At 42.0% G+C, this 18,203-nt stretch overlaps 1 protein-coding gene across 1 annotated transcript in view; it reads right to left on the reverse strand.

Moving 5' to 3' along the window:
* Nucleotides 1-18,203, reverse strand: part of stab1 (stabilin 1) — a 287,180-nt gene that overhangs the window by 146,828 nt on the left and 122,149 nt on the right. Inside the window, exons 24-29 of the mRNA XM_060835476.1 lie at nucleotides 17,131-17,224; nucleotides 14,727-14,885; nucleotides 11,706-11,801; nucleotides 9,974-10,069; nucleotides 9,783-9,830; nucleotides 4,031-4,167 (exon numbers count right to left, since the gene is read on the reverse strand). Of these exons, the coding sequence (XP_060691459.1) occupies nucleotides 4,031-4,167; nucleotides 9,783-9,830; nucleotides 9,974-10,069; nucleotides 11,706-11,801; nucleotides 14,727-14,885; nucleotides 17,131-17,224 (630 nt within the window). The remainder of the gene's footprint in view (nucleotides 1-4,030; nucleotides 4,168-9,782; nucleotides 9,831-9,973; nucleotides 10,070-11,705; nucleotides 11,802-14,726; nucleotides 14,886-17,130; nucleotides 17,225-18,203) is intronic.

The raw sequence follows: 18,203 nt of genomic DNA on the forward strand, positions 1-18,203 counted from the left end.
CGGGTTCGATTCCCACTTTGGGTGACTATCTGTGGGGAGTTTGCACATTCTCCCCTTGTCTGTGTGAGTTTGCTTCAGTTTTCTCCCACAATCCGAAGATGTGCAGGTTAGGTGAACCGGCTATGCTAAATTGCTCATAGTGTTAGGCCCATTAGTCAGGGCAAATATAGAGTGGGGGAATAGGTCTGAATGGGTTGCTCTTTGGAGAGTTGGTGTGAACCTTTTGGGCTGAATGGCCTGTTTCTATACCATGGGGAATTTAATCTAATCTTTGCATGGAATCTTATAAATTGCATCTGTCTTGCATATGATGGGTTTAGGGTCTTTTGCCCTGGTGAGTTGTTGTCTGAGTGTGGCTGTTGATTTATGAGCTATCATGAATCCCAGTTCGGAGAAGTGTACCTGTCAGTTCTGTGATTTTTTTATGTATGGTAGTGTGGCTAGTGAGTAAGGTCATGGCATGTCCTTGTTATGTTGTTTGTCTGTTAGGCATCTGTGGATGAAGTTGCGAGGATATCTGTTCTTGGTGAAGACTCTGTACAGGACAAGCTAAACATAGGACAGCTAGAGAATTTTGAGAAGCATGACACTCATCCACAACCCTATCAACCAGCACCTAGACCCATTATAGTGGTCATAACAACAAACAACCGGAACTGGCAATTGGAAGCAGCAGAAATGGAACAAATTAAATTCCAGAAGGCATGAACAGCAGCACTTCACAGGAGGCTCCAAAGCACTGAAGGTGTCAACTTCCCAGCTTAGCGAACATACTCAAAACTATGACAACCGGCACCCAACCTACAAATCTTTGCACACACCTTGAAGGACTAATCTGTTCACTAACACTCAGTTTGGATTTGGCCAGGATCACTTCACTCCTGACCAAATTACAGCCTTGGTCCAAACATGAACAAAAGTGCTAAACTCCAGAGGCAGAAGTGCCTGCCCTTGACAAGAATGTAGCATTTGACGAAGAGTGGCATCAAGAAACTCAAGCAAACCTGCAGTCAATAGGAATCAAGGGTAAAAGTTTGGGTTGATGGTAGCAAGTAACATTGTGCACACATGTCAGGCAGTGACCATTTCCATTGAAAGAGAATCTAATCATCACATCTTGACATTCAACTGCATTGCCTTTTCCCGACTAACAACATCCTTGTGATTACCATTGACTAGAAATTGTATTGCATCGGGTTGAAGGTTATGAAATCACTGTTTGTCTCCCCAGTGCTGAAATATCATCTACAAAGCATATTAGGAGAATGATGGAACACTCCCAATTTGCCCGGATGGGCGTAGCTCCAGTGACACTCAAGAAGCTTAACATGACAATTTAGGACAAAGCAGTCCACTCTACTGGAATTCCATCCACTAACTTGAACATGTTATTCTTTTTGCCACTGACACAGTGGCAGCAATGTGTATCATCTGCAAGCTGAAGTGCATCAAATCATCAAGGAAACTTGGTGAACAGATTCCAAACTCATGCTCTTTACCACCTAGAAGGACAAGGACAGAAAATTCATGAGGACACCACAGCTACATATTTCCCTTCAAGTCACACACCATCCTGATTTGGAACTATCGCATTGTCACTGGATCAAAATCCTGGAATCCCCTTCCTAACTGCACTGTGGGTGTTACTACACCCCGAGGACTGCAATAGTTCAAGGAGGAAACTTCACCACTATCTTTTCAAAAGCAATTAGGGATGGACAACAATGTTCTCTCTCACTTTCCTGTTGCTGCACAGACATCTGAAGTCCATGTGGGACAGAGACTTCGGGAACCAAAAGTCATTGTGCCTGAACAGCAATCGTCATGCGTAGACTCTCTGAGTGGGTATGTGGCTGCACAGCGTACAGGAAACATTTGTAAAAGATGAACGAATATAAATAAACCTTCTACGAAGCTCTAAAATCTGTTTATTGACCAATATATCAAAACAGAACAATCCTTAGGAATACCGACAGCATACCAATAAGGAGCCAGAACACGTTGAAATACTCTTCAGTGTCAAGTGCATGCAGCTGCTATAAAGAATTTCAAAAAAAAAATGGATAGGAGCTTAACTCTGGAGGAAACTTTATATTTTTGACTAAATTTCTCTTATACTCAAAGATTTCACTCCTAATTAATCATTTAGGAATTCTTTGCTTTTTTTTGTATTCTGTCTAATCGTTTGACATACAACCTATCTGAACGTGGTGATGAGTTGTCTTGTTGAACTGCTGCAGTCCTTGGAATGTAGTAACACCTACAGTCCAACCATGTCCTGTAAGTAGACCTACTATGTCATTATGGAGGTGGTTCCAAGATTTTGACTCAGAAATACTGAAGGAACTGCAATGCATTTCCAAGTCAGTGCAATGCATTTCCAATACATTCCTAGCCAAGCTCCTCCTGTACAATTACAACACTGGCATTTAGACGGCAATGTGGAAAATTGTCCAGGTATGTCCTGTACACAAAAAGTAGGATAAATCCAACCCAGCCAATTACAATTCCAGCAGTCTACTCTTGATCATCAGTAAAGTGATGGAAGGTATCTTCAACCATGCTGTCAAACAGCTCAGTAATAACCTGCTCAGTGATGCCCAGTTTGGGTTCCACCAGAGCCACTCACCTTCTGGCCTCACTACAGCCTTGGACAAAACAGTTGAATTCCAAACAGTGATTGCCCATCAGTGGTACATTTGACTAAGTGCACCACCAAAGAGCCCTAGCAAAAATAGAGTCAATGGGAATCAGGGGAAAATCTCTCCACTACTTCACCACCATCTTATGGGCAAATGAGGAAAGGCAATAAATACTGGAACATGCAGTGACACTCACATCTCATACGAAAGCCAACTGCACTGGGCAGGCCATGTTGCTGCGATGGCTGACAACTAATTGCCCAAGATCATATTGTGTGGAGATCTAAATATTGGCAAATGGAACCAACAGACCTCATGCGAATAATTCGAAAACTCTGTGAAACGGTTTCTATATACCATGGTATTGATGAATTTGAGACTTTGTTAATTTGATGATCTGCTATCTCATTCGCATTATATTGATTCCAATTTAACACTTGGATCTAACATAATGCTGCAGCACCTATTCTGTTGCATTTCAAAATTATGAAAGATATATATTCAACTGCTATATTTATCAGTAAGTATAAACTTGATATTGTCAACAATCATCATGTATTACTTTTGTGGGCCTCAGATTACTGTCATTCTTCCTGGAGGCTCTAACGTCCTTCAACATTCAGGATGTCACTTGCTTCTACAGTTCCTTCTCATCTGCACATGCGATATATGACATCAAACAGGATATTTACAAATGGAGGATTAGTGATGGTACTCTGTGAATTAGCAGGAGTTTGGTGCGTGCAAATGCAAACCATCTGTCTTACATGACGTGTTTCAAATGCATTCACCTGACGAATGAAGTCCCAAGTGAGAAAGTAAGATGATAATGCATCATCAGCAGAATATTTTGTGTTCCATAAATAAGAACAAACACTGATCTAGGGTGTTTTTCCACACATGAAGGGAAACATAGGGTCCTTCCCAATCAAATAGTTAAAAATAGTGGAAATCAAAATATTCTTGTCAATTTGTTAAAACTACCAGTCACACTGAAATATGAAAACTGCCAGAAATAAATACTCTACATAATTTTCTGCAGAACATGCAGCATTCATATGTGTGTAAATTAATTCCGACAGAGATTTGATTACATAAGATATAAATGCTTATGTCCATCTGGCTTGTTAATAAAAGATCATTCAGCCCCTACTATAAGTAAATATGCAAACAGATGTGTTATGTGGAGCTAAGCCACATAGACAAGAACTCTCAATTCCCAGACGGTATTGATGTAACTAAACTTACACAAGTTGGCAATTTTGAGCATTATAAATGTTGGTATAGATTAGCTACACATTGAATGAATTTGGTAGGCTACTGGTGAAACCAGACAATAAAATGTTTAAACTAAAGAAAATAAGACTATTTTTGCAAAAGTATCTTACTTGACTATGGACAATAATCTGTCTGTCTGTTCCCAAGATTCAATGGCAGCCTTCTCCATGTTGTTTATGGCAGTCTCTGATGGCACGAGAACAGTCATATTAGCTCCTGCTGGGAATTCCATACTATGCAAGGACTTCTGTTTCAAGAACAAGGAGGGGTGCAGAAATGGGCAAATGAATCTGTAATCACCTCATGTACAAAATGAATTATTACATTTTTGATCACAATGCAACACTGCAAAATGATTGCATTTTACTCAGATTCCTCTCTTGATCATTCAAATAATTGTGCCCTGTTCCTTCTGAACTGAAGTGTAAGTTTCTGCTATTACAGCAATCCAGTGCTCAGACAGAAGCCTTTGACCCGCTTAGTTAATTGGATGTAATAATCCCCTTGTAGCCAATCATCTAGTCATTAAAAAATAGAGGAATAAATATTCAGTCAAGCCAAGGTTAGAAACTAGAAACAATGTTCATTATAATTAAGACACAAGCAAAAGGCAATATGTGTGATGAGCATATCTAAAACACTTCCAAATTTTAAAAATGCCAAAACTAGGAGATCCCTCACTAATTCCTTCAGCATGCATGGTATGGATCGAAGTTCACAAAATTTATGTGAGAGCTTTCATTAAAGCCATCAAAACTTCAGACATTTGATCAAGATTGCAAAACTGGGACAGACTCAGCATGATATTTTCTATCCATTGTGATGCTTAAACAGTTAATCAAATCACTGTTACATCAGGGTGTCAAATAAGTACACGATTTAACAAGCTGGAATCCTCACATGTTGTGGCATTGGGGTGGTCATGGGACTTTTTGAACGTGAAGCGTATATCACACGTGTCATTTTAAAGTAACACATCAGATCACAGGGATTTCTAGATAAAAACAAGCTGCATCTAGTTTGCCCTTAATAATTTAATAATTGCATGAAGTACTGGTAATGGAGTTGATGACTACTCATGGCAATCAATCTCATTTCACGAGTCTACAACAGACTCAGAAATGTTACAAGAATAGTCCAAGTGGACTCGAACTCAAGATAGGTTTTAGGATGTATTAGCGCAAAGACACTTGTTCTTAAACACGGTACACTTGCTTGGGATTTAGGTAAAAGCAAGGACTGCAGATGCTGGAAACCAGATTCCGGAATAGAGTGGTGCTGGAAAAGCACAGCAGTTCAGGCAGCGTCTGAGGAGCAGGAAAATCGACATTTCGGGTAAAAGCCCTTCATCAGGAATACAGGCACAGTGCCTGCAAGTTGGAGAGATAAATGAGAGGAGGGTGGGAGTGGGGAGAAAGTAGCATAGAGTACAATAGGTGAATGGGGGTGGGGATGGAGGTGATAGGTCAGGGAGGAGGGTGGGGGAAGGTAGCAACAAGTACAATGGGTGAATGGGGTGGGGATGAAGGTGATCGGTCAGAGAGGAGGGTGCAGTGGATAGGTGGAAAGGAAGATAGGCAGGTAGGACAAGTCATGGGGACAGTGCTGAGCTGGAAGTTTGGAACTGGGGTGAGGTGGGGGAAGGGGAAATGATGAAACTGGTGAAGTCCACAGTGATGCCCTGGGGTTGAAGTGTTCCGAGGCTGAAGATGAGGCGTTCTTCCGCCAGGCGTCGGATGGTAAGGGAGCAGCAGTGAAGGAGGCCCAGGATCTCCATGTCCTCGGCTGAGTGGGAGGGGGAGTTGAAATGTTGGGTCACAGGGCGGTGTGGTTGATTGGTGCAGGTGTCCCAGAGATGTTCCCTAAAGTGCTCTGTTAGGACACGTCCAGTCTCCCCAATGTAGAGGAGACCGCATTGGGAGCAATGGATACAATAAATGGTATTGGTGGATGTGCAGGTAAAACCTTGATGGATGTGGAAGGCTCCTCTGGGGCCTTGAATGAAGGTGAGGGAGGAGGTGTGGGCACAGGTTTTGCAATTCCTGCGGTGACTGGGGAAGGTGCCACGAAGGGAGGGCGGGTTGTTGGAGGGTGTGGAAGGCAGAAAGGGGTGGGGAGGGAAATATATCTCTGGTGGTGGGGTCTGTTTGGAGGTGGCAGAAATGTCGTTGGTTGATGTGGTTTATGCAAGGGTTGATAGGGTGGAAGATGAGCACCAGGGGGGTTCTGTCCTTGTTACGGTTGGAGGTGGGGTCTGAGGGCGGAGGTGCGGGATGTGGACGAGATGCGTTGGAGGGCATTTTTAACCATGTGGGAAGGGAAATTGCGGTCTCTAAAGAAGGAGGCCATCTGGTGTGTTCTGTGGTAGAACTGGTCCTCCCGGGAGCAGATACAGTGGAGACGGAGGAATTGGGAATATGGGATTGCAGGAGGTAGAGTGGGAAGAGGTGTAATCCAGGTAGCTGTGCGAGTCGGTGGGTTTGTAGAAAATGTCGGTGTCAAGTCGGTTGTCATTAATGGAGATGGAGAGGTCCAAGAAGGGGAAGGAGGTGTCAGAGATGGTCCAGGTAAATTTAAGGTCAGGGTGGAATGTGTTGGTGAAGTTGATGAATTGTTTAACTTCCTTGCGGGAGCACGAGGTGGCACCAATGCAGTCATCAATGTAGCGGAGGAAGAGGTGGGGAGTGGTGCCTGTGTAACTACAGAAGATGGACTGTTCTACGTAGCCAACAAAGAGACAGGCATAGCTGGGGTCCATACGGGTGCCTATGGCTAGCCCTTTGGTCTGGAGGAAGTGGGAGGATTCGAAGGAGAAATTATTGAGGGTGGGGACCAGTTCAGCCAAACGAATGAGAATGTTGGTGGAAGGGTATTGTTGGGGACGTTGTGAGAGGAAGAAACGGAGAGCTCGGAGGCCCTGGTCATGGCGGATGGAGGTGTAGAGGGATTGGATATCCATGGTGAAGATGAGGTGTTGGGAGCTGGGGAAACGGAAGTCTTGGAGGAGGTGGAGGGCATGGGTGGTGTCTCGAACATATGTAGGGAGGACTGAGGGGATAGGACAGTGTCGAGGTAGGTAGAGATGAGTTCAGTGGGGCAGGAGCATGCTGAAACAATGGGTCGGCCAGGGTGGTCAGGCTTGTGGATTTCGGGAAGGAGGTAGAACTGGGCAGTGCGGGGATCCTTGACTATGAGGTTGGAAGCTGTGGGTGGGAGATCTTCTGAGGTGATGTGGTTCTGTATGGTCATGGTAGAGGGGGCGATAGGAGAAGGTGTCTTCGAGTTGGCTTCAGCAGTGTAGAGGCTAGTGCGCCAAACTACCACTGCACCCCATTTATTCACTGGCTTGATGGTGAGGTCGGCTTTGGAGCAGAGGGAGTGGAGGGCTGCACGTTGTGAGGGTGAGAGGTTGGAGTGGGGGAGTGGCATAGACAGGTTGAGGTGATTAATGTCCCGGCAGCAGTTGGAAATGAAGAGATCGAGGACTGGTATTAGGCCAACACAGGGTTTCCAGTGGATGGAGTGAGTTGGAGGTGGGCGAAAGGGTCCTCGAAAGGTGAGCGGGAGTCCTGATTGTAAAAGTAGGCTCGAAGGCAGAGGCGGCGGAAGAAGTGTTCGACGTCACGGCGTGTATTAAATTCGTTGATGCGTGGGCGGAGGGGGATGAAGGTGAGTCCTTTGCTGAGGACTGATCGTTCGTCCTCAGTGAGGGGGAGGTCTGGAGGGATGGTGAAAACTCGGCAGGGCTGGGAGCCGGGACCCGGTGTGGGTGTGGAGCTGGGTGTGGGGGTGGAGTCTGTAACTGGAGTGGTGGGGGGGGGGTTTGAGATTTAGAAGATTGCTTGGGATTTAGAAGATTAAAAAAAATCAAAACACTATTATTTTTCCAATTCCAAAGTGTGACAATTACACATGCAGTTAGCATGTTATTGCAAATATGTGAAAAAAATTGTTAGAAAAACATTTGCGTATCCTCACCATCCTGAATCATGTAACAATTTCCTGTCTATGTGATTCCTGGTGCAATTAGTGGTTCTTGTACAGAAAGCAAAATTTAAGCCACTCATCAGAAGTACTCTAGCCATTTGGATACAGAACTGGCTCAAAGATAGAAGACAGAGGGTGGTGGTGGAGAGTTGTTTTTCAGAGTTGAGGTCTGTGACCAGTGGAGTGCCACAAGGATCGATGCTGGGTTCTCTACTTTTTATAATTTACATAAATGATTTGAATGCGAGCATAAGAGGTACAGTTCATAAGTTTGCAGATGACACCAAAATTGGAGGTATAGTGGACAACGAAGAGGGTTACCTCAGATTACAACAGAATCTGGACCAGATGGGCCAATGGGCTGATGGAGTTTAATTCAGATAAATGCGAGGTGCTGCACTTTGGGAAAGCAAATCTTAGCAGGACTTATACACTGAATGGTAAGGTCCCAGGGAGTGTTGCTAAACAAAGAGACCTTGGAGTGCAGGTTCGTAATTCCTTGTAAATGGAGTCGCAGGTAGATAGGATAGTGAAGAAGGCGTTTGGTATGCTTTCCTTTATTGGTCAGAATATTGAGTACAGGAGTTGGGAGGTCATGTTGCAGCTATACAGGACATTGGTTAGGCCACTGTTGGAATATTGTGTGCAATTCTGGTCTTCTTCCTATCGGAAAGACGTTGTGAAACTTGAAAGGGTTCAGAAAAGATTTACAAGGATGTTGACAGGGTTAGAGGATTTGAGCTACAGGGAGAGACTGAACAGGCTGGGACTGTTTTCTCTGGAGTGTCGGAGGCTGAGGGGTGACCTTATAGAGGTTTACAAAATTGTGAGGGGCATGGATAGGATAAATAGACAAAGTCTTTTCCCTGGGGTCAGGGAGTCCAGAACAAGAGGGCATAGGTTTAAGGTGAGAGTGGAAAGATATAAAAGAGACCTAAGGGGCAACTTTTTCATGCAGAGGGTGGTACGTGTATGGAATGATCTGCCAGAGGATGTGGTGGAGGCTGGTACAATTGAAACATTTAAGAGGCATTTGGATGGGTAAATGAATAGGAAGGGTTTGGAGGGATATGAGCCAGGTGCTGGCAGGTGGGACTAGATTGGGTTGGGATATCTGGTCGGCATGGACAGGTTGGACCGAAGGGTCTGTTTCCATGCTGTACATCTCTATGACTTTACTGATTGAAAGGTGAAACTTTATTGTGATCTGTAATATGATGAAACAACTTACTAGTACAAATAAAGGCATATTTGTTGTTTCATATGACTGGAGCTTCTACGGTGGTTCTCTTTCTATTTTCTTCATAAGGAAACAACTTGTGCTGAATACCATACATTGACTGGGGGTAAAATTCAATGTGCAAAGAGTGCAAGATGCTTGGTTGAAGACTGTCACCCTTTGTAATACCACCCCCATTTTCACTGGAAAGGTAGGTAAGGCGCTCTGTACAACAGTTGGCCAGATCACTATCAACTATTGTGTTTCTTCTCCAAAGATGAATATTATCTTCAAGGAATTGAGAAGATCAAGAATCCTGGCTGCTGTTATCTGTGAAAACATTCCTTTGGCTGGCTTAAGGAAGTTTGGTAATTGCAGTGAAATAGATGAGAGAACACCATCAGAGACAGACGGAGCTGGGTTTCAGTGAAATTTGCCAATTAACAACATAACAGAAAGCAGAAAGCAAAAGGTGAAAGATCACATTAATAATGCAAAATAGAACCTTAAAAATCAAGAAATAACCATACTCAGAAGGGAAAAAAAAAACGGAAGATTTCAATTACACGAAAGTGTGGATGTTTAAAAAAAAGTTGTGAACATCTTCCTATTTCTAACTTATATTTGAAGTTAAAAATGAAATGTAGAGTACATACCTTGAGCCAGTTATTGAATCCTGAAAAATAGGCACTTGATGCCAGCTCCTTCAAGATAAATAGAGAAACCTCAAATGACAAAGTAGATGAGCATGGTACAATAACATGGTTGAGGTATTTAAGAGTTGCCAAAGTAATCGGATTACTTCTTCAAAATTAGATTTTACAGTGTTGACTTATATTTTACTTACTGTTAGAATGTCTCCAAAGCACTTAATCCCATCTCCAGCATAGCCTTTAAGGCAGGTACACTTTCGATTTCCATTCTCAGTAGGTTCACATTCAGCCTATAGATAGAAACATTTAACTTTCATGATGGTTTTCACAGGCCTCTTGTTTTATTTAACACATATGAAATTTAGGCAGGAACTCCCAACCACAAACACAGGTTTTCGTATCCCAAGCTTTACTTTCACATCCTTTTATCAACCCTTATTGGGTAGTCTTCACAGTTCTTGGCTGGATGATAGATGATTAACTACACAATGTGGTACTACTTAATTTCAGAAAAGGCCCCATATTCTCCCTTCTCTTTACTAGAGAAACAGTTAGCAAAGCATACAGCGTACCAATGGTCGACCTGACTATTGTGTCATTGCAAGCTTGAAGGGAATTAATGTAAAAAAGGGAATGAATGACAAATTTTTAAAAAAGGCTTTTACAGATCATATTTCAAGGATCTTCACATGATTGGATATTATATGCTCCAAAGGGCCTTGTATTAGAGGTCAGGTGGTTAGCTCACCAGCTTCCCACCCACCCCGGAGCTCACCCCCATAGCACAGAGTATGGGTGGATGCTGAAATCGGCAGCCGGCCTTTGATATGTAAATAAATAACTCCAGGTCAACTGAGCTGGATGAAAGCTCACTTGTTTCCAATAATACATTGCCTGTGCCAAAAAGCAGATGGCATAGACAGATGGGCAGTAAAGGGAATCCCATTTTGTAAAGAATATATTTAAGATGGTAGGAAGTACTATGTTTGGTGGCTCCTCTCGCCCAACAAGAAGATCCTCTCCATTTTACCCACACGTACATTAAGGACTGTCTTGCCATTCCATCAAACCCTTCTGTTATTTGCCAAAACCTACCTATCCAAAACCTTGCCACCCTTCAGAATCTTTTGGGTCTGCCTGCAGTCCCAGCATTGCCCACAGGAAAGCTCTTGTACTGTCAGAACTACTGGATTTGCCAGCCAATCAGATTGATTAGCAACTCCAAAAGGTTAAACTTTGACCCATTGAAGACCAGAAGTCCCATTCTGCACCAACCTAGGCCACCCGTCATGTGTTTTGGTAGCAGAACAGGCTTCTTGTTGGCCTGTTGTCTTGCTGCCCACTTTTGTTCCAGGCAATAGAGGGGTGGGGTGAGCTATTTGCCCCCACACCCTCCCCCACCCTGAAATTTTATGAGCATAATTTAGAGCTACTACAAAATTTCACCTCTATTGGAAGGTTGAAAATGTGTTGTTAGGGCTAGCATCACTTCCATTTGAAGAAGGGTCACCAGCCCTGAAATGTTCAATCTGCTTTCTTTCCACAGATGCTGCCAGACCTGCTGGGGAGGTGTGTTCGGTCAGTTCTTTGCTCAAGTATCAGAAGAGGAGCCATTAAAAATATAAGTTTCTGATATGAAAGACCAGGGGTAAGGGATTGTTCTGCTTTAATACTGTTGATTGATTTGAAATAGCCTTGATGACAATGTTGGATCTTTGTGAGAAAAGTTATCTTCTCTTTTCCAGGAGAAATGGTTGGAAATAATTTACCGGGGAGACCAAAGACATCTTGATGCATCAAAATCTTTCTACCAAACTTATTTCATAAATATGCTGAATACTGAAGCAGAGGCTAACAAATACAAATTAATATCAGAGATCCTGGAAATGAAAGTAGGAGACTATGATAAATTGATATTTTTCTTACCATTACATGGCATCCACCATTCTCTTCCAGGCATGGATTAATGAGAGTGCACTTCTTGCCATCACCAGCATACCCTCTCTTACACGTACAGCGACTCTGTTTCCGCAGGATGAAATTAAATGATGGTTATGAAAATGTGACACTTTTTTGGCATCACTAAAACATTAAAGGGATTACAATCACATAAAGGAAAGGTTGAGTTTGTGTGTTTAATGCTAAAATTTTAACGACACAATTCAAGCAGTTTACATCACAAATGCCCCACAAAATGTTTTGGCAAAAATTAGATGCTAGATTTCCTAAAATAAAAGCTAAGAGGTAAAGTCACCGTAGTCTTACCAGACCATAGGACTGCTCTCTCATTAGAGAGATTACCGGTGGTGGTTTAACCTGAGAGTCACTATAACTCAGGCAAGGGAAAAGGTTGAGAGGAAGTGTCCTTCCTGCTAACCTCAACCAGAGGGAAGGACCATGCTAAATCTGAGTAAGAACCTATGATGAGTTAATGCTGGGTGAGCCCCTCAGGGAAGGGACCATAACCTGAAACTATCTTTGAGACTCTATGTGAGTTCAACAGAGACCCTCATATTGGAATAGAACAGATCTTACACATTTTGAAAATTAAGGAAAAGATTAGGTAAGGGAAAATCAAGGTGCCGTGTAAGAAGAAAATCCTAGAAAATATTTAAAAGAGCCACCAAGTATTCAATAAATATGGAATTATTAAATCTGAAATGGGATTTCAGGAATAGTAAATTAGTTAAATTAACTAGAAATTGGCAAAGATAGAATTATTAGGAGGGACGTAAATCTTAATTGGATAAAAGTGAGACATGATATATTGAAGGGAAGCTAGAAAACAGAATAATTGAACTGAGAAAGGACATTGCGCTTGCAATTATATTGTGACAACTCATCTGGCTCATCCACCAGCAGAGGCTCTATTCTCTCAAGATGATCCCAGAAGCCTCTGCACTAGGCCAGGAGCTGGCACATTCCTAGATTCCAGCCTTATTTTAATCTACTCTGATTACCTCCAGCAGAGATTAGAGACATTATTTTATATAATTCATTGGTGGGATTTAATACCTGCTGGCGAGGCCAGCATTTATTGCACATCCTCATTTGCCCTTGAGGAGGTGGTGATGAGCTGCTTTCCTTGACTGCTGGATAGGTCACATGTTTTTCTGACCTAGTCAACTTGTGTGCTGTTATCTCCTCATACGGTCATCCATATTTTAAGCCCCTTTTCATTATATATCTTTATTATTAATGAACAGCAAAAATATCAAGCGATCCATAACACAACACTGCAGAATGATATTAGTCACTATCCTCTGTGGTCACAGCCTTTCCTGTTTATCAATGCCTGTTGCTTTCTGTTGGCAAGACAGATAGTTTCAGATTTCAGAGGAGGTGCTGGAGGTCTTAAAAAATTATAAAGAGGGATAAACTTCCGGGACCTGATCAGATGTATCCAAGGATGTTGTGGGAAGCTAGGGAAGAATGGCAAGGCCCTGAGCAGAGATATTTGTATCATCTACAGTCGCGGGTGAGCTGCTGGAGGACTGGAAAGTGGCTAATGTTGTGTCTTTATCTAAGAATGGACGCAAGGAGAAGCCTGGAAACTACAGCCCGGTAAGGCTGACCTAAGTGGTGGGTGAGTTGTTGGAGGGGATTATGAGAGACAGGATCAATAAGCATTTGGAGAGGCAAAGCTGAATAGGGATAGTGCATGGGAAATTGTGTCTCCCAAACTTTATTGAGTTTTTTGATGACGTGACCAAGAAGCTAGAAAAAGGCAACGCAGTAAACATTGTCTACATGGACGTTAGTGAAATCTTTGATACAGTAGTGCATGATATGCTGGTTAATAAAGTTGGATCACATGGGTTTCAGGGAGAGCTTGCCAATTGGATACAAAATTGGCTTGACAGTAGAAGACAGAGGGTGATGGTAGAGAGTTGTTTTTCAGACTGGAGGCCTATGTGCTGGGTCCGCTTTTGTCATTTATATAAATAAATTGGATGAGAGTTTTGGAAGCATGGTTGATAATTTTCAGATGACACCAAAATTGGTGGTATAGAGGACAATGAAGAAGGTTATCTAAGATTACAAAGGAGTCTTGATCAGTTGGGCCAGTGGGCAAAGGAGTGGCAGCTGGAGTTTAATTTGAGTAAATGCCACATGTTACGTTTTGGTAAAACAAACCAGGGCATAACTTCTACAGTTAATGGTTGAGCCCTGGGGAGTGATATTGAATAGAGAGACCTAGGCATTCAGCTACATAGATCTTTGAAAGTTGCATCAAAGGTAGGTGGTAAAGAAAGCATTTAGCACTCTTGCCTTCATCAGTCAGAGTATTGAGTATAGGAATTGGGACGTCATGTTGTTGTTGTACAAGATGTTGGTGAGGCCACTTCTGAGTACTATGTACAATTCTGGTCACCTTGCTATAGGAATGACATTAGTAGATCGGAGAGGGTACAGAAAAGATTTATAGGAATGTTACCGAGATTAAGGGATTGAGTTATAAGGAGAGGTGGAATTTTTTTCACTGGAGTGTAGGAGGTTGACTGGTGATGTTACAGAGGTTTATAAAATCATGAGGGGCATAGGTAAGGTGAGTAGCAAAAGTCTTTTCCCCAGGGTAGGGGAGTTCAAAACTAGAGGGCATATTTTTAGGGTCAGATGAGAAACATTTAAATGGGACCTGAGGGCTAGGTGTTTCACATAGACAGTGGTTCGTATGTCGAATGAACTGTCAGAGGAAATGGTAGATGTAGGTACAGTTATAACATTTAAAAGACATATGGACAAATACATGAACAGGTAAGGTTTAGTGGGATATGGGACAAACCAGTGGGACTAGTTCAGTTTGGGAAACCTGGTCAGCATGGATGAGTTGGACCAAAGGGTCTGTTTCCATAACTCTATCTATAGTTGTTTGTTTTACTTTACAATTCATCTAATGATGTTCTTGAAACAAAAGGAAGGATGAATTACATCAATAAGTAGTACCTGTGCAGGTCCAATATACTGACAGTCAGCATTATCATCACAACCTCCTCGGGTGTTCAATAAGCATTCATTTATTTCAGTGCAGACTCTCCCATCTCCAGTCCATCCAGTGTTGCATAGGCAGGTTATATTCCCAGGACCTAGACTGAAACACTCTGCCTACCAGAAAAATACAAATATGTAAAGAACGTCAGAGCATTATCTACGGTAGCCCTGCAAAACCCCCATCACATTGACTCAGGGCTTACATTTCAAATGTCAGTCTTAATCTCTATGGGTTTATTGGCCTCAGTACTGTTGCAAATAGCTGTCATTGTTAGTTTTAAATCTGGATCGTTTATTCACTTTACAATAGAATGGCAAACAGAACGGTATCAAATAGCCAGGGCCTGATGGTAATAACAAAGTTCAAAGTGTGCACGCACCAGGCCAACTTAACTATGACATTCTCATATTGCAACTCACGCCAAGTTAAATATTGTTCAAAGAATAGAACAAAAAGGAAATCCTAACTTGGCATTCTAATGCTGTGAATGAAAATGGAATCACATGTTCCAATTATTCAGAACAAATGAGTAATGCAAAACAATATTTTCACATTATGAAATAATTAAAGAATCTGATGCCTGGAGAGTAGCCCACATCAAATCTTTTGCAAATCCCAACAGGACTGAAAGCTGTGAGAGTAATGTACCATTTACTTCTTTTAACCATGGTTGACGTAGGACACAAGAGCTGCAAGAACTTATAGGTAATTATTTTTTCTTTATTCTTTCACGGAATGTGTGCATTGCTGGTAAGGACAGTATTTGTTGCCAATTCCACATTGCCCTTGGGCTATTAGGACCATTTCAAAGAGCAGTTACAAGTCAACAAAATTGCTGTGGATCTGTAGGCCAGACTGGGTAAGGACAACACATTTCCTCCCGTAAAGGACGTTAGTGAACCAAATGTTCTCTTTACAACAACCAGTGAAAGTTTCATGGTTGCAATTACTGAGACTAGCTTTTAGTTCCAGATACTTATTAATTGAATTAAAATTATACCAGCTGCCATAATGGAATGAAAAACCAAAACTTTCCATTGAACATAGTCATAGAGATGTACAGCCTCCAATGCTCCAGGGAAAACAGCCCCAACCTGTTCAGCCTCTCCCTATAGCTCATATCCTCCAACCCTGGCAGCATCCTTGTATATCTTTTCTGAACCCTTTCAAGATTCACAAAATCTTTCCAATAGGAAGGAGACCAGAACTGAACGCAATATCTGAGATTCCAGTCCAGGATCGTACCACTGCACCACCATCTCCACAAATGCATTAAATATTTGCATATTAGGTGTGTATTTTTACAATATCCTTACTCTCAGTTACTTCAAATTGAAAGTGAATGCATATTTTTAAATCATCGTGTGCCTGTTCTGGATATCCTGAATCAACTCTTTCCAGGTCTCTGAAAATAAAGTTCTGAAGCATCCACTAGGGAATGCACATAGGATCACTTAGTTCCTGTGTTTAGTTTATTTGTGGGAAAATCTTTGTCCTTGAATTGATTCCTAGCAGCACAATAAGATAACAATGTCTTCACTCCATTGTTGCACCATTTGTTGATATTGCAAGATATCATTCCAGTCAAGCATTCGGTATATTTGATAGGCTTCAAAATATCAATAAAATTACAAGAGACAATATTTTGAAGCCCATCTGCATAACTGCTTATTTTCAATTCTACTTCTTCTTCAATAATTTCCAAACTTCCATCACATATTAAGTCCAATTCATCCAAAAACTGTACAATAGATATATCCCACATTAAGGTCACATACTTATCAAACTTATTAGTTTGTGGGCGGCACGGTGGCACAGTGGTTAGCACTGCTGCCTCACAGCGCCAGAGACCTGGGTTCAATTCCCGCCTCAGGCGACTGACTGTGTGGAGTTTGCACGTTCTTCCCGTGTCTGCGTGGGTTTCCTCCGGGTGCTCCGGTTTCCTCCCACAGTCCAAAGATGTGCGGGTCAGGTGAATTAGCCAGTGTTAGGTAAGGGGTAAATGTAGGGGTATGGGTGGGTTGCACTTCGGCGGGTCGGTGTGGACTTGTTGGGCCGAAGGGCCTGTTTCCACACTGTAAGTAATCTAAAAAAAATCTATGCCTACAGGCCTAAAATTGATTTCCCCTCCTGCATGCTCAATCTCAACACCAGTTCCTTCAAAGCTTACCTTGCAAACTCATCCACTCTTAAATTCGAAAGGGTGACATTTGATCCTCGCCTCACCTTACCTCTGCAAACTGTGCTCTTTGATTCTGCCTTAGAGATGTTAATCTAACCAACAGGAGTTAAAGTTGTTGAATTAGGATCCCATACAGTTGTCTGACAACAGACAAGAGAAACAGTAGCCTTGCTCACATTCTCAGCACATCCTCCACGATCAGGCTTTTTACAAAGATCCTCTTGTCGACAGGAAATCCCATCACCCTCGTAGCCATTCTTACATACACATCTGCAAGAACATTAAATTAAGAAATTATTTCCAATAAATATTGTCTGATCATTCAAGTAATTGATAACAATTAGTTTAGAAACTGGAAGACAAGAACAAGGTCAGATAATCTATATTTCTGAGCAGGAGTTTCTCTAGACATGAATACAAATCACATAGAAGAGGTAATAATGACTGTTTATAATTCCACTTTGTGAGACTCTAATCTGAAAATGTAGCCTCACTGAACTTGCTTTATAATATTTAGCTGCTCATGTAGCATCTCTTTAAGACATTAACCACTGCTCAAGAATTGCCTAAAGGGAAGTGAAGCAAATTAATGCATCATGCGGTCAATTAAAAACTTATTACACTTGCCATTGGATAGTTCTCTAAATTGATAGCAGCTTGGCTCCTTTTCACAGAAGAATGTCAGATTATCTAAAGAAAATCATTGGGACTTTTTAAAAAATATTCTTTCATGGAATGTGGGCAATGCTTGCAAGGCCAGCATTTGTTAGCCACGCGCTAAGAAGTCAGTTCCAGGATATAATTTTCAGTCAGAATGGCATATGGGCTGGAAAGGAATTTGCAGCTCCTGGCATTTCCATGCTTTTGCTGTCTTTCTAGCTAGTAGAGGTTGTGGTTTTGAAAAGTGCTGTTGAATGAGCCTTGGTAAGTTGTTGCAGTGTATCTTGCATTTAATATACACTGCTGCCACTTCGCTTTGCTAATGAAGGTAGTGAATGCTCATGATAATGCTTGGGCTGCCAATCAAATAGGCTGCTTTGTCCTGGACAGCATTAAACATCTTAAGTGTTGCTGGAGCCACATCCATCCATGCAAGCGGAGAGTATTCTATCTCCCTAACATGTGCATTGCAGATAATGCATCAGCTTTGGGAAGTCAGAAAGTGAATTAACACAGAATTCCCAACCTATGACTTGCTCTTGTAGCCACAGTATTTACACAGCTAGTCCACTTCAGCTTCTTTAAATGC

This window comes from Hemiscyllium ocellatum, chromosome 14 (assembly GCF_020745735.1).
Source record: "Hemiscyllium ocellatum isolate sHemOce1 chromosome 14, sHemOce1.pat.X.cur, whole genome shotgun sequence".
Classification (NCBI taxonomy): Eukaryota; Metazoa; Chordata; class Chondrichthyes; order Orectolobiformes; family Hemiscylliidae; genus Hemiscyllium; species Hemiscyllium ocellatum.